Source organism: Lissotriton helveticus, chromosome 12, assembly GCF_964261635.1.
Source record: "Lissotriton helveticus chromosome 12, aLisHel1.1, whole genome shotgun sequence".
In the NCBI taxonomy this organism is placed as follows: Eukaryota; Metazoa; Chordata; class Amphibia; order Caudata; family Salamandridae; genus Lissotriton; species Lissotriton helveticus.
The window spans coordinates 121,880,557-121,895,440 of NC_136073.1; the positions used below are offsets into that span (position 1 = coordinate 121,880,557).

At 44.0% G+C, this 14,884-nt stretch overlaps 1 protein-coding gene across 4 annotated transcripts in view; it reads left to right on the forward strand.

Moving 5' to 3' along the window:
* GPC2 (glypican 2) overlaps positions 1-14,884 on the forward strand; it is a 195,323-nt gene that overhangs the window by 58,109 nt on the left and 122,330 nt on the right. The window contains exon 2 of one of the 4 annotated variants that reach the window (XM_078670810.1): positions 2,757-2,878. The exons of 1 other annotated variant lie outside the window; for it this stretch is intronic. In XM_078670810.1, the coding sequence (XP_078526936.1) occupies positions 2,869-2,878 (10 nt within the window). In that variant the 5' untranslated portion in view covers positions 2,757-2,868. The remainder of the gene's footprint in view (positions 1-2,756; positions 2,879-14,884) is intronic. 2 more of the 4 variants (XM_078670811.1, XM_078670812.1) reach the window with 2 other exon arrangements.

Here is a 14,884-nt window from a genome sequence, read left to right on the forward strand (position 1 = left end):
CCTTTGCTTGAAGACCAACTAAAAGCAGCAGAAGTCATTCCATCGGATCACGGGGATCATAACCCCATTAGAATATTGTTGAATTCCGCCCCAAGACCCGAATTGCAGATTGAATGCGAAGCTTTGAATCTGACGCTATCGACTGATAAGTTAAGGTTACACTGGAAGGGGGCTGATAGTGGTAAAGTATTTAGGGAATTAATTAAGGGCAACATGCATCTTACTGATTCCTGCCTGTCTCTGCAATACCCACATACAGAGATAATCCAGGATTTTACCTACTTATGGCAAGCCATAAAAACACTTCTATCGAAACCCGCACCCCAAGCGGAAAGTAGCCCAAGGTGGTTCGACCATGAATGCACATTGGCAAATAGAAACCTACGTAGGGCACTATCAGTCAACCCGAGGTGTGCAACAGACGTTCAACTGGCCAGAAAGGAATATAACTTGGCAATTGCAAACAGAAAGAAGGCCCTCCTGACTGAACGTTAGGAAACTCTTTCTGAGGCGGCCAGTACAAAAAAGGCAACATTTTTTGGGCCGCAGTAAAGGATCTTCGATCAATGGGTCAGTTATCAACCACGATCAGTTGTAATATTTCTAGTGATGCCTGGGTAAACTATTTCTCTGAAATATATGCCACCCCATTATCGGGGGCAGAAACGTATGTACCTGGCATCTTAGCCCCATAGAGATAACTATTTCAGAAGTACAAGAGGCCATTCAGCAGAGTTTAGGGAACAAAGCCCCGGGACCAGACGGGTTCCCAATTGACTTAATTAAATGGATTCCCGATTTCTGGGCCCCACTGCTTCTGAATGTTTTTAATAGCCTGACTCTTGCCAATTTACCCGTCACATGGGCCAAGAGTATCATAGTACCGATCTTTAAGAAAGGAGACAGGTCCCAGCCGTGTAATTACAGACCAATATCCCTAATAGACAATACCCTAAAAATATTGGGGAGAGTTCTGTATAACAAAATTTTAACCTGGACAGAGGAAAATGATATCTTAGAACCATGCCAGTTAGGCTTCCGTAGCAAGGTGGAAACAGTCGAACAATGCCATAACCTTAATTTTGTTATTGGGAAATACACCATTGCACGGAGGTCACCGATCTATATGGCATTTATGGATTTGTCCACAGCTTTCGACCTTGTTAACAGGGCGAAGCTGTGGACAATCCATCTGGCAGGCGGGCTGGATGAGCCTTTGGTCCACTTTTTAGCGTATCTTCATAAAGATCTCCAGGCACAGGTGAGGATTGGTATGGGAGGGGAGGTTTCGGGGACTATTGATGTAGGAAGGGGGGTCTGGGCCCCCTTCTCTTCATCATTTATATTAATGGGTTGAATAGTTGTCCCCAAAATTAATGGGAAACCTATCCCTTTACTTTTATACGCAGATTATGCGGTCCTTATAGGCCGCAACCCTAATTCTCTGCGTATTTTGGTAAAAAAATTTAATAAGTATATGGATGGCTTAGACCTGTGTGTCAATTTTAAGAAATCCTTTTTAATGTGCAGTGGAGCGGGGAAGCGAGAGATAGGTACTATCACAGTAGACAGTCAAAAATGTACATGTACACGTTCATTTGTTTATCTGGGGTTGGACTTTGCTGCGAACGGCTCCTGGTTTGAGCACTTAGCTCACTCCAGGAGCAAGTTCTCAAAGGCCACCAATTCGATCCTGAGCCTTCCTCATCCTAAGACCACCTGGGCCATTTTAGAAGTTCAGAAAATGTATAAACTACAGTTCATCCCGGTGGCTACATATGGTGCTGAGGTTTGGGGCGTAGCAAAAAGTTCATGTATCCAACAGGAAGAAAACAGGTTCTGTAGGAAACTGTTGGGTGTCCCAATCCCGACCCCCCCCCCCCAATATATATGCCACACGGAACTTAATATTAACTTCATATCTGATTTTATTTGTGCTCGCCCAGCTCTTTTTTTGGCTCTCAGTGTGGAAAAATCAAGCCACTTCCCTCACCCGTCAGATCATTAGCAATTGCTTAAAGGGCGATAAAGGGATGGAAATCCCATGGTTACGAGGTGTGCAACAAAGCTTGCACAGCATCAATAAAGAACATATTTTCCTAGACTCTACCACTGCTGAAGTAGTGCCCAAAAAGGAACTGCAAAACGCTTTTTACTCTCTATATAATAAAGAGAGGATCGTTTCAGAATCTGGGAAAACATCCGTGCGCAATTATATGTCTATTGAACAGCTTTGCTACCCCCTGCATATATATCTCACTTTACCTCTGAGTCGTTAGGAGAGGAGTTTAATATGCCGTTTAAGAGCTGGAACCATCAGATTTGCACTTTGTTTTCCTCTTGGTTACCACCCCAATCTTAACCAAACACCATGCCCGTGTGACGGGAGGAGTGGTCAATCAATTATACATTTTCTATTTTTCTGTCAGTATTATATTAAATACTCCATGTGACTCTTAAATTCTAATTTTAAAAAGAGACGGCCTATTAGTCTGGAGGAGGCCTCTCTGTGTATAGTAACCCTGGATGATACAGATTTGATCTTTCGCACGTGCACGTTTCTCAGAATAGCTATCAGAACACGCAAGCCTATGCTGGATCGGTAGGTCTCCTGAGATAATTGAAAAATGTTTTCATGGTTTTATGTAATGTTTTATCTTGAGCAAAATCATTCTTAACAGGCAGTTTTTAAGAAATACTAATAATCATGCAATATTTGGTATACAATTTTATATTGTTATGTTTTTAACCAACAGAGTATTCTCTTATGTTTGTAATAACTTTGTGCTTTTATGGGTACCGAGGCTCCAGAATAAAGTTTATGAACTGAACTGAACAGAAAAAGGAGAATTCTGTCGATGGAAAGCTATGAAAAACTGTGAGTATATTTTTTTTATTATACTATTTATTTATGTTAGGCTTTTTTATAAATATATTTTTCGTTTTTATCTAAATATTCAGCCCTGCAGTCGGTAAGGGTGTCATTGGATTGGGGGCTTGGAGTCGGGGGGGGGGGGGGTCGCGCAGGGGTACAGGGGAGGGGTATTTTAAATAAATAATCAGAGAGCAGGAGGGGTGAGGGAGCAAGGGAACAGTTATATGGGCAGGGATCTAAGATAGCATTTACCATGAATGTGCCATTACCAAGCATGATATTACAACAAAAATCGTTGTACAGGTATACGTGGTAAAGGCTTTTTCGTGGTAAAAGTTATGCGAGGGAATGGCATTCGCATTGTAACGCATGCTTGGTAAAGGCATGCGTTACAACTGAATGCGTTGTAACGTCATACAACCATGGTGTGACCCAGGTAATCTACGGAACTGACTTTGATTTTACACTTGTTTTGTTTCACTGTCAACCCAGCTTCCATCAATTCTCTGAACACAGTTCGCAAACTTAGATCATGCTCTTCTACAGTGGCACCGTTTACTAAGATGTCATCTTGGAAGCAGAACGGTTTTTCTATGCCACTTAACACTTTTTGAACTATTCTATTAAATACTGCTGCGGCCGATGCTATGCCAAGCGGCATTCTCTTTAACATGTAAGCCCCAAAAGGAGTGGTGAATGCAGTGAGAGGTCTAGACTGTGGGTGTAACTCCACTTGATGGTATGCCATGGATAAGTCAATCAGGGAGCCAACCATTCTGAAGCTTCTATGGTTTGTATTACTCCCAATTCACGTAGTTTGTCCAACTCCTATTTTAGAGGCTCTCTCAGCATAAGGGGAACAGGGCAGGGTTTATGCACCACAGGCCTAGCACCTTGTTTCACCTTAATCTTGTGCTGGAAATCCTTTAGGAACCCCAGTTTTTCTGAAAATAAACTCGGGTAATCCTTGCAGATCTCATTTGCTCCTTCCTCCCTCTCAACAAGGAGAACCTGTTCCTTATTGTTGGGATCCAGAATGATCCCTAGATCTTTCTGATGGTGCCATCCTAACAGATTGGATCCTTCTTTCACCACACACACATTTGTCCGTAGGTCGGAACTGCCTTTGAAAACTATAAGCATTTTTACCAGTCCTACCAAAGGTATGGGTTCCTTAGCGTATCCTTCTGGTTATATGTCTGGTTCTGAGATGTCTAGTTTGTGTACATCAAAGGACTTGTTGAAATCCACCTGGTTGATCAACGTGAACGGTGAACATGAGTCAACAAACATAACTATGGGTTTACTGTTTAAGTATACAGTACACTTAGGATATGTGGGGGTATCCTCTCCCTCTTTATCTTTCACCTGAAAAACATATTTCGGTACTTGGTCACCCTCGCTGTAGATAGCTTTCACTTGATTACTGTCCCCATCCTTGCATAGTGACCTCTTCTATTACATTTCTTACATGTGACATTACGTGCGGAACAAAAGGGGCTGTTAGCCAGATGGTTGTTACTTCCACATCTGAAGCATTTCAGTCCGTCGGTTGCCCTGTTTTGTCTGGTTATCATCTGTTCCTTTGTTTTAACTTTCATTACTTCGCTCTCCTTATCATTACTTTGTGGATCACCATGGTTCTGGATACTAGCAACAACTTCACTTGGGGTTCTCATCTCCTTTAAGCACTTAGCTGTGTGCTCTATGGACTTGGCTATATTAATTGCCTCCTTTATAGTGTGATTTTTAGCCAACAGTTTTTCTTGCATGCGACTATTATTTGTGCACCTTACTAATTGGTCCCTGAGCAAAGAATCATTTAGTTCACCAAACTTGCACAACATAGTTTGTGACTGATTCTTGCTTCCCTTGTATGCAATTGGAAAACTTGTCTCTCTCTAGTACACAGGTACTCGTAGTACGGCCCGCGGGCCGCTAGCGGCCCGGCAAGCCTTCCCTGGCGGACCTTGAGACATCTTACCTGGGTTTAAAAAAAGAATAATTAAACAGTGTCAGCAAACACTGTGCGGGACTCTGACAGACTCTGCTGCTCTGTGGGGGCCCGGGCATTCCAGTCATAGTCAGAGTGGAGCTGCAGGGACGCTAAGAGGTGAAATACAAAAGCCTCATTAACATACAAATGGTCTTTTAAAGACCCGTGAAGTGCTCGGTGCGGCTGTGTGTGGGAAGCTGTCTCAGCCCAGGCACACACAGGCAGAAGAAGAGGGTGACAGAGGTAGGTAGAGGGAGGGAGACAGAGGGAGGGAGGGAGACAGAGGGAGGGAGGGAGACAGAGGGAGAACGAGGGAGGGAGGGAGGGAGAGCGAGGGAGGGAGGGAAAGGAAGGGAGAGCGATGGAAGGAGAGAAAGGGAGGCAGACAGAGGGAGAGCGAGGGAGGGAGGGAGACAGAGAGGGAGGGAAAGGGAAGGGAGAGCAAGGGAGGGAAAGGCAGGCAGCTAGAGGGAGGGAGGGAAAGGAGGGAGGTAGACCGAGGGAGAGTGAGGGAGGGAGGGAAAGGAAGGCAGACAGAGGGAGAGCGAGGGAAGGAGAGAAGGGGAGGCAGACAGAGGGAGAGCAAGGGAGGGAGAGGGAGGGAGGGAGGGAGACAGAGAGGGAGGGAAAGGGAGGGGAAGGGAGAGCAGGTAGGGAGGGAGGGAAAGGGAGGGAGAGCGAGGGACGGAAAGAGAGGCAGACAGAGGGCGAGGAGTGAGGGAAAGGGAGGCAGACAGAGGGAGAGCGGGGGAGGGAAGGAAAGGGAGAGAGAGGGAGGGAAAGGGAGGCAGACAGGAGAGCAAGGGACGGAGGTAGAGGGAGGGAGCGAGGGAGGGAAAGGGAGGCAGACAGAGGGAGAGCGAGGGAGGGAAAGGGAGGGAGAGCGAGGGAGGGTAGGAAAGGGAGACAGACAGAGGGAGAGCGAGGGAGGGAGGGAAAGGGAGGGAGAGAAAAAAACGAGGGAGGAAGGGAAAGGGCGACAGAGAGAGGGACACAGAGAAAGAGAGAGGGAGGGAGACAGACAGAGGGAGGGAGACAGACAGAGGGAGGGATACAGACAGGGGGAGGGATACAGACAGAGGGAGGGATACAGACAGAGGGAGGGAGAGGGTGACAGAGGGAAGGAGACAGACAGAGGGAGACAGACAGAGGTAGGGAGACATACAGAGGGAGACACATAGAGGGAGAGAGAGGGAGACAGACAGAGGGAAGCAGAGGGAGGAGGGAGACAGAGGAATGAGGGAGACAGAGCAAGGGAGGGAGACAGAGGAAGGAGGGAGACAGGGAGGAAGACAACGAGAGGGAGACAAAGAGAGGGAATTTGGAAAATTAAAAGGATCATGATGATGGCCTTTGAAAATTATACATTAATGGATTGAATTGAAGTTGATTACATAAAATGTATTGGACTACAAATATTGACTACTGTTTCCTTCAGCAGATCATACAAATTTTAAACCCTCTATTGCATAGAGGACAAGATTGTGCACAGGGGGATTAAACCCAATGCTCAGGACTGAACCATCGATTTTGTTCTACTACGCTCCTGATCAAAGAACTGTGCCCCAGGAGCACATCAAACTTTAACCACCTTAATTAAACCATTCAGTTAAATTTAGAGGCTGTGCATGAGCACATATTCGCAATTTGTTCTGAAAACACATCATGCTTCCTATACACCTGTTTGACTTGTGTTATTTCCAGAGAACTTACTCTTCACATATACCTATATACCTATATGCAAGCCTAGAGAAATCCTAAAAATGTTACCAGACCTGCTGGTTTAATGACTTGCATAACTGTAATGCTTTTGACAAAAAAACTGGTCGCTAGCTGTGTGATCCTAGGTAAATAATGTATTTCACAGTACCCACTTATTCTTCATTATCGCATATGTGAGCACTTTCAAATTTGAGCGCTAAGCAGGTGTGCTGTACAAAAAAACTCTTGTTCAATTTAATAAACATTTTCTCCATGTATAATAAGATGCAGCCCACATTTAGAGTACACATGACCCCTACCTTATCTCTCAGTTCACTAATAGCATTGTCATCAGGGCGAGGGCAGGAATTTATCCCGATTCATGTTTAAAAACTCTCACTTTTAAAAAATTCTTTTAAAGCAGTGATATAATCTGATGTGCTAAAATGAACTGCTTCCTTGTGTTAAAGATCTACACATTTTTACATTTTGGAGACACTGTATCATATTCTTTGGTGTGAGATTTCCATGTCAAATATTTTTACGGCTCGCCTTCTGCATGGGATATCAGAAACAGATGATCCTTGGCATGGCTCTTCCTGTTAATTTGTTGCCGCACCAACCTTCACTTTGCAGAAAGTAGGTGAGATGCAGTAAAACACCAGAACCAGGGATGTCTGCTTAGAGAGAATGTAGAGAAAAAAACTCAGTTATATAAACTTTTGGGAATCAATAATGACTACAGCAAGTGTTTAAGACAAGAAAACAGTTGTGCAGCATTGCGTCACTGCAAATAACAGATCTTGCTTTGTCTTAACCAACATGGTGGCATTCATTGTTTCTACTTCAGAAGGGTGAGTGACTGAGCAGGCCAACCAATATTCAGACTAGTGGCTTGAAGAATCCACACTTGTTTAAAACCGGCAACCAAATGTGTTAGCTGGGACTGATGTCCTGGAGTTCTTTATTCCAGTACACCATCTCAGTGTTGAACTTGTATTGTACATGTGCTCGGGCTGTGCCTGATTTTAGAGTTCTAACTAATCTCCTGCAGGAGAGCTCAGTGAGTTTGATTGTTTTAAGACGTGTCAGATTCAAGACCCTTCCGACCTCTGGGAAGAAGACGACTGGGCCCATATATCTTGGCTTCCCGAGTCTGGTGCTGCCAAAAATAAATCAAACCTTTTTTGTTTACAGGGCAAAAAATGTAACTAGAAATAAACCATGGGGTCAACAAGTTTATTCTCGTGGTACGAGGAAAGCATAAATAACGAAATATCTTCCGGTCCTTCTGACAATCGAGGGCCCTTTATAAATCGAGAAATGGATCAAGCAAGTCAGTCGGTATGATGGAGTACTTTACTTTTGCCACACCAAGGGTCCTCTGCCTGCCAAATTTACAGTTGTGGGCTAGCCCTGCAGAAAAACTCTAAACATTGGCTGGAACCACCATCACAGAGGTCCCTGTCTATGCATAAGTCTTACGGACTGTACTGTCAAAACTACAGTACCTTCTGTCAAACTTTTAACATGTTTTTGCTTTTTCAAAGACAATATCCCAAAGCTAGATTTTGTTTTTGAAAATCAAAAAATAATGACTCCCCCACACCATGAGAGTTTTTCCCATGGTATAAGGGGTCGTTTAAAAATGTTCATTGTTCATTGTCCCTTACCGCCAAGTTTTTCATGGCAGTAAGGGTGAGTGAAACTGACCATTCAACTGCCCACTTTAATTTGTGCTGGCGGTCCAATAGGTAAACCTCTGTTAGCCCATCTTCCATTGGGCCGTCGCAGGGGTCGGCGACGTCAACAGAACAGCCTATGTGACTGATATACTTACGAGCCGCTCATCTGTAAATTGGGTGGGCGGATCTTCATTTTGGTGGAGAAGGCACTCCATCGCTTTTGTGACAGAGTATCCTCTCTGCCAAATTCTCAATCCCATATGTCTGTATAGCTCGTGTTTATGTATGCTCAGGCATGGGCAGTGTAGGCAGCTGCCCAGGGCCCCGCTCTCAGCCAACAAACATGGGTCCCACACCAGTGTGTCACAACCAGGCCACGGCACACTGGTTCTGTAGTGACCCCATCCTCATCTAGTGTGAGAGCAAGGTGTCTCCTTGCAGTTGTGCCCACGGAAGGGACCCCCTTCCAGGGGCCTCGCAACGATGGTAAAGCAGGGGAAAACTTGCTGAGGGGGACCCTCCTATGCAATCAGGCCCCCTGCCCTGTTGCCCATTCAGAGGCACCATGAGACAGCCATTTTCCCATGGCAGTTTTAACCCTTTCTGATAAAAATACAACTCTCACTCTGATGGAGCAAGAATTCGCACGTAAAGCGTCTTGCTTGTATTCAAGAACCTCGAATAACATTAATAAAATGTAACCAACATGTTTGTCTTATAAAAGAGGAGCTGACCGAGTCACTCACAGCAGATGACCTGAAAAAAATGTTGGATGACATCAGCATTCAACTCGAGAAACACACTCGAGAGACCCAGGAGAGAAAACTGCGTAAATTCAAGAGGGACACCATAGATTACAAGCTCGGCGAGGTGTACACCTGGGCAGAGGTGTATGCCCGCCGACGCTCTAATAAACCTTACAACCCTGCATCTGCCACTGAAACATCATCGTCAGAAGACGACAGCAGATCCAGACCAACCCGTGCAACTCCTAATTCTGAATCACAAACACCAAGCACTTCTACAGATTCCTCGGTTCATTTTTTAGAGTCAGGCCCGGACCAACAAAAAGATCCCGGGGGGGCAAAACCCACCGAAGTTGCAGAAAAAACGCCTCCGCAAACCAAGAAGAACAGGAAAACCAGACGGTGAAGGTCCAAGACAACCTGGTAATAAACATATCTTCTACCATTCTAACCAGCGATGAAATCAATACCCTTCAAAAGGGTCAATCCTTTGTGCCTACCACTGTTATCAACACTCTTGAACTGGAAGTCAGCGCATTTAAACTGATTCGTAACATCCGTCTTAGGCATTATTTTACCAACATCACTCCTGTTACAATACAAGAAGAAGATATGCTACGAGGATTGAGACCCCACAGTACATTCTTGGCACCACAAAGCCACAAAATTATTGATGCCTTCGAGAACCTGATCAAACAAGAAATCTTGAACCTGCCTTTTCAAACAACCGTCAAACGTGGTAACCTTACCCGGAAGGAGAGAAATATCCTCCAGAAACTGGCCGATGACCCGACGATAACTTGTCAGAACGCTGATAAAGGTGGTGCCCTGGTCATCATGGACACCAGCTTTTATGATCAACAAGTAGACTTACATATCAGTGATCTTAACACTTATGATTTTCTACCAGAAGATCCGACCAAGGAGTACACACAGGATTTGTCACTCATCATTCAGACAGCATTTGATCAAGGAACCATCAATGACAAGACTCGCAGATTTCTGACACCATCCAATCCCAGACCTCCTACACTGTATATGCTACCTAAAATGCATAAGCATCCAACACACCCTCCTTTTCGACCCATTGTGTCGACTCGAGGCAGCCTACACGAAAATGTAGGCAAATTTTTGGACAAATATTTGCAACCGTTTGTTTTAGCTACCAAATCACATGTCAAAGACACCACCGACTTCTTATTGAAAATTGAACCCATCATGAACGAACTCAGGAACAACCAACTGATCATGTGTACGGTGGACGTCTGTTCACTTTACACCTCCATTCCACATGATGGAGGTATTGAATCCATTGAAGAAGTGTTATCCTTGTCTGATTTGGATGCAGACTTCAAAGTGTTTCTCATGCAATTGACAATATTCACACTATACCACAGTTATTTCTCAGTCAAAGACAAATGGATTTTGCAACTCAATGGCACTGCCATGGGAAATTCGGCAGCTCCTTGCTATGCGAACATTTATATGAAACAATTCGAGGAATCTTACATCTTGAACCAAAACAGTTGGCAAGAACACGGACGACTATACCTACGCTTCATAGATGACATCTTCATACTATGGGAGGGCAATGCTGATACGTTGAATGCCTTTTTGGAAACGTGGAATCAATTCAACCAAAGAATCCAGTTCACATGGGAACATAATGAAAGTACAATACATTATCTGGATGTTGAAATCCACAGGAGACAAGGAGACTGGTCAACTACTGTTTATCGGAAACCTACCGATAGAAACTCTACCCTTCACTACAGTAGCTTTCATCGCCCTGGTCTAAAGAACAATCTACCTTATGCACAACTACTACGGATTAAACGTATAGTTTCTGACAAAGATGAATGCAAAGTGCAAATGCAACACACACTTGACAGATTGAAATCAAGAGGATACCCTACACCAATATTGGATCTTGCCATGGCAAGAAGTGCCAAAAAAAACAGAACCACCTTATTGCAAACCAAACCAAAAACTGAATCTGAACGCTTGGTTGTAGTTTCGAAATATTCCAAAACGTCCAACCGTTTTCAATCTATCATCCGAAAACATTGGTCTATCCTGACCCTGGAACCAGATTTCAAGGGTTTGTTCAACCAACCTCCTATTTTCGCATTCACACGAGGTAGAAACCTCAAAGAAATCCTGACCAAACCTAATCAAGAAGAAACACACAAGGAATACAAAGGACTGAGACCGTGTTATAACTGTTCCAATTGTAATAACTGCATTACTGGCAACATCATGTGCCATCCCATGAAAGGGCATCCCATCAAGCTTAAAGTAAATGCCACTTGCAACTCGAACAATGTGATTTACTTGTTGAAGTGTCCGTGTGGTAAATGTTACGTGGGACACACTGAAAGAAAAATCCGTATCCGGATTTTAGAACATAAAAGCAACATCCGCACCAACAATCTTAAATCCACTGTGGCTGCTCATTTTGCCGAATTGAGACATTCTGTTGCTCAACTCAAATTCCTGATTTTGGAACAAGTACCAATAACTTTCAATAATAAGAACACTCTGCTAAAACGTGAAAACTTCTGGATCCGTTTCCTCTCAACGATGGCGCCCAATGGGCTTAACGATCGAATCGAATTTCTTTGCTATCTGTAACATTCATATATAAATGTCATCTGTACACACCATTCATCACCCCAATGTACATTCATTCACTTGTCACACTGCACCTTTCTAAAATGGCGACGTTTTTGTTACACTCCACAGTCCATTTTTCCTGTTAACTCACACTCCGCACTGTGTCCTTTGTTTGTGTTCACCGTTGTTAGTTGAACAAGAGGAGCACTCCCCGTTCCTAGTAACACAACCCTACTGTCACGCCGCGAGGCACCCCGTAGATTCCCAGCATGTAAGTAACCCGGTGGTAATGTTCCTGCACACCTTGGCATGTTTGTCGCCTGCCGCTGCACACTTCGGTTTGGTACCTTCCCGGACATCTTTTCTTAAATGTATTTTCTGCTCACGCGACCACGGGTGGTCTTTTCACCACGCATTACCGACCTTTTCACAACTTCCGATATGGCCGTTAGATGTTGTAATCTTTGGGATATTTTACACATTTTTGCAATAGTTTTCACAAGCCAGTTTAGCCACTTTAAATTTTGGTTTATGCATGCCTGCATTCGATCGTTTGTATCTTGTATAGTTTATTGATTCTGGTTACATTTATATTTTCTTGTAGAGCATTCCCTTGAGAAAGGGCTTTTGCCCGAAATGCATCGGGACTTTGTTTTTTGACTACACAATGGTTGGATTATATTGCGTGCAATGACACGCTTCAGGCTGAACATGAATATGCTTGAATATTCTTCATGAATGGATTAAAAACTTTGAAATCGTTCACACAGATTGCTGTGATTATGATGTTTATGGAATAAGACTACGGTCCTTTTGCTGTGCACTGGTTAGTTCCCCTCCCAGTAGGGGGACCTTCTTATTTTCCAGCTTTGTGCTCACACTGCCTGGCCAGACAGTGTTCTACCCAGTGGCACGCTACAATTCTTCACAACCTACAAATTTCACAACGCTGTGCGAGCTCCCACTTATCGTTGTCTTACTAACTTCCCATTTATTCCGACATTTTGGGTATCCTAGTGATGCTTGCCTATGTGTTTATTAACCTTAATACGCTTGCCACTAAAATGCCCGCTGCTTGGCGGGGTTTTCTTCTGCGCATGCGTTGGTCACAATCACGTGACGTGACGTACTCGCAGTTCTGGTGGGAATCTTTGCGCTTGCGCACTCGACTTAAGATGGCCGCTTTGTGTTCTCACATGCTGAAGCTTGCACTGCCGCTTTCTGCATTTCTGTTTGTGTGCCCTAATCTTAATGTTATAGTTAGTATAAAGTAAGGGGAGTCATATAGGGATTCCTGGTATATAGTGTATTCATTTATTTCTATGTTCTAAATTGTTTTTCTTTACTTTTCATGTATCGTAACCCTTGAGCCTGGGAGGGATTCAAAACCCCATCTTAGAAGTCCCTACTGCTCATGTCATCCTGGCAGATGGAAGAAAACCTTGTACCAGTGGAACTCAGCCAGCTGGCAGCCACAGTCAAGATGCTCATGAGAAATGACCTGCGACCCAGCAGGACGAAACTGAACTGTACCGCACTTGAAACATTTGTATATAAAATTGTACTGTCCATTGTCAGGAGAAGAGCACATACCCTGGGAACCCCAAATTCAATAGGCGGTCCCAAAAGATGCAAATTGGGACTTGTAGAAGTTTATCCCGGTTGGTGTGTTGACCTGTCCTACTTGAGGACCAATCGAAATTGGGGATTCTTACACTTGCAACATTTGGGGGGTGGTACACTGACCCGAAAACAGTATAACTAGCCTAGCTTTAGCTAGAGAAATTGTCCGACTTGTCCGAATAGCTGACCTGTCACTGACCCAATGCACTCAATAGGTGACTGATACAGAGAGCTGCGGAGCACTCTGTCCGTAATTTCCACAGACCCAAGCGGGGGGTTTGAAAACCTTAAGTGCTGGCGGAGCAATTTGCTGGAGAATTCGATAACCCAATCGGGGTTCTGACTGCTAGCTGCAGAGAGGGTGTAGCGCAGGCGTTGCTACTGAACTGCGGGTGCTGCTCCTTTCCTTGATGGTCCTGTCCTGATCCTAATCTGGTTTACCTGTCCTGTCCTGGGGTGTCCACTCTGCACCTGCTGGCCTACTGGCGACTGTCCTTCCTTGGGGTTTCTCCTGTCCTTAACTGACCCGTGGCCAGGGTTGGTCTTCACACCGTTCTAGGTAAATATAGTGCTGGGAAATCTATTCTGCATCTTTCATTCTTTTCCTTGCTTTAATAAAGACGTACTCTTGCATATTGATTTTCCATGGTTTTTTTGCACCGATAAATGAAAAGGTCATACATTATAGTTGTTATACTAGTATGTTCCAATTTTTCCCTATCCTTTAAGTACGTTCCTGCATACAATTTATGAAATAGATGTTCCTTTTCTTTACCTTCCTTTAGCTAAATGAAGTGATTGCTCTGAAATATTAGCGTGTTCCACTTTTACCCTTCCTATAGTCACATGTTATTTTTCGAGTCTCCATAGACTGACTAAATTCTCGTACTGTGTCACTTTTGAAGGGGTACATTCTAGCATGTTCCTTATCCTTCCCCGTCCTTTAGTCACTCCATGACTAGTCTGAACTCCTGAAAATTCTTATTAGCATGTTCCTTGTTCTTACCTTCCTTTAGAGTCCTAAATGGTTGGTCTGATTTATTTTCTGTATGGATACATGCTCTTTATAATTTTAGTTATTGACAGTTTATTGGCTGTAAACCTTATACTTAATTAAACTGATGAGCTTTAGATAAAGGTTTTCAAAACGTCCTGAGTTTGTGGTTATTTTATGAGTGCAAATATAGAAAAGGTACTTTTGGTGTCTGCCTTTCTTTTACAGCTAGCTACCTGATCCATTGTGGTCATAGGTACCCGTAGCGGTGGATTGGTAAGTCGGGTACACTGGAAAATACAACAGGAAGGAAACAGGGTTACTGGTAGTAGAGTGTAAGGTTGCCCTATTAATAAATATGGTGAATTGAATTTTTATGGGCCCAATACGTATATGGTAAAATTATAGTCAGGTGACCTGCGCGCTCTATCAACTCATTCAGCTCTTCATGAGCTGCTAAGAGGTGCTTGTAGGTGGATGAGAGGGAGGGGTTATAGCACAGAAGGGGTCGGCACAAAGCTGCTTCAGGAGCAGGAGCATCTATTGAGAAGCATACAGCCCTGAATGTATCAGGTTGTATGCAAATTAGAGGGGCCTCGCTCATTTCCCTTTTTGCTCAGGGTCCCCAGAATCCTAGAACCGCACATG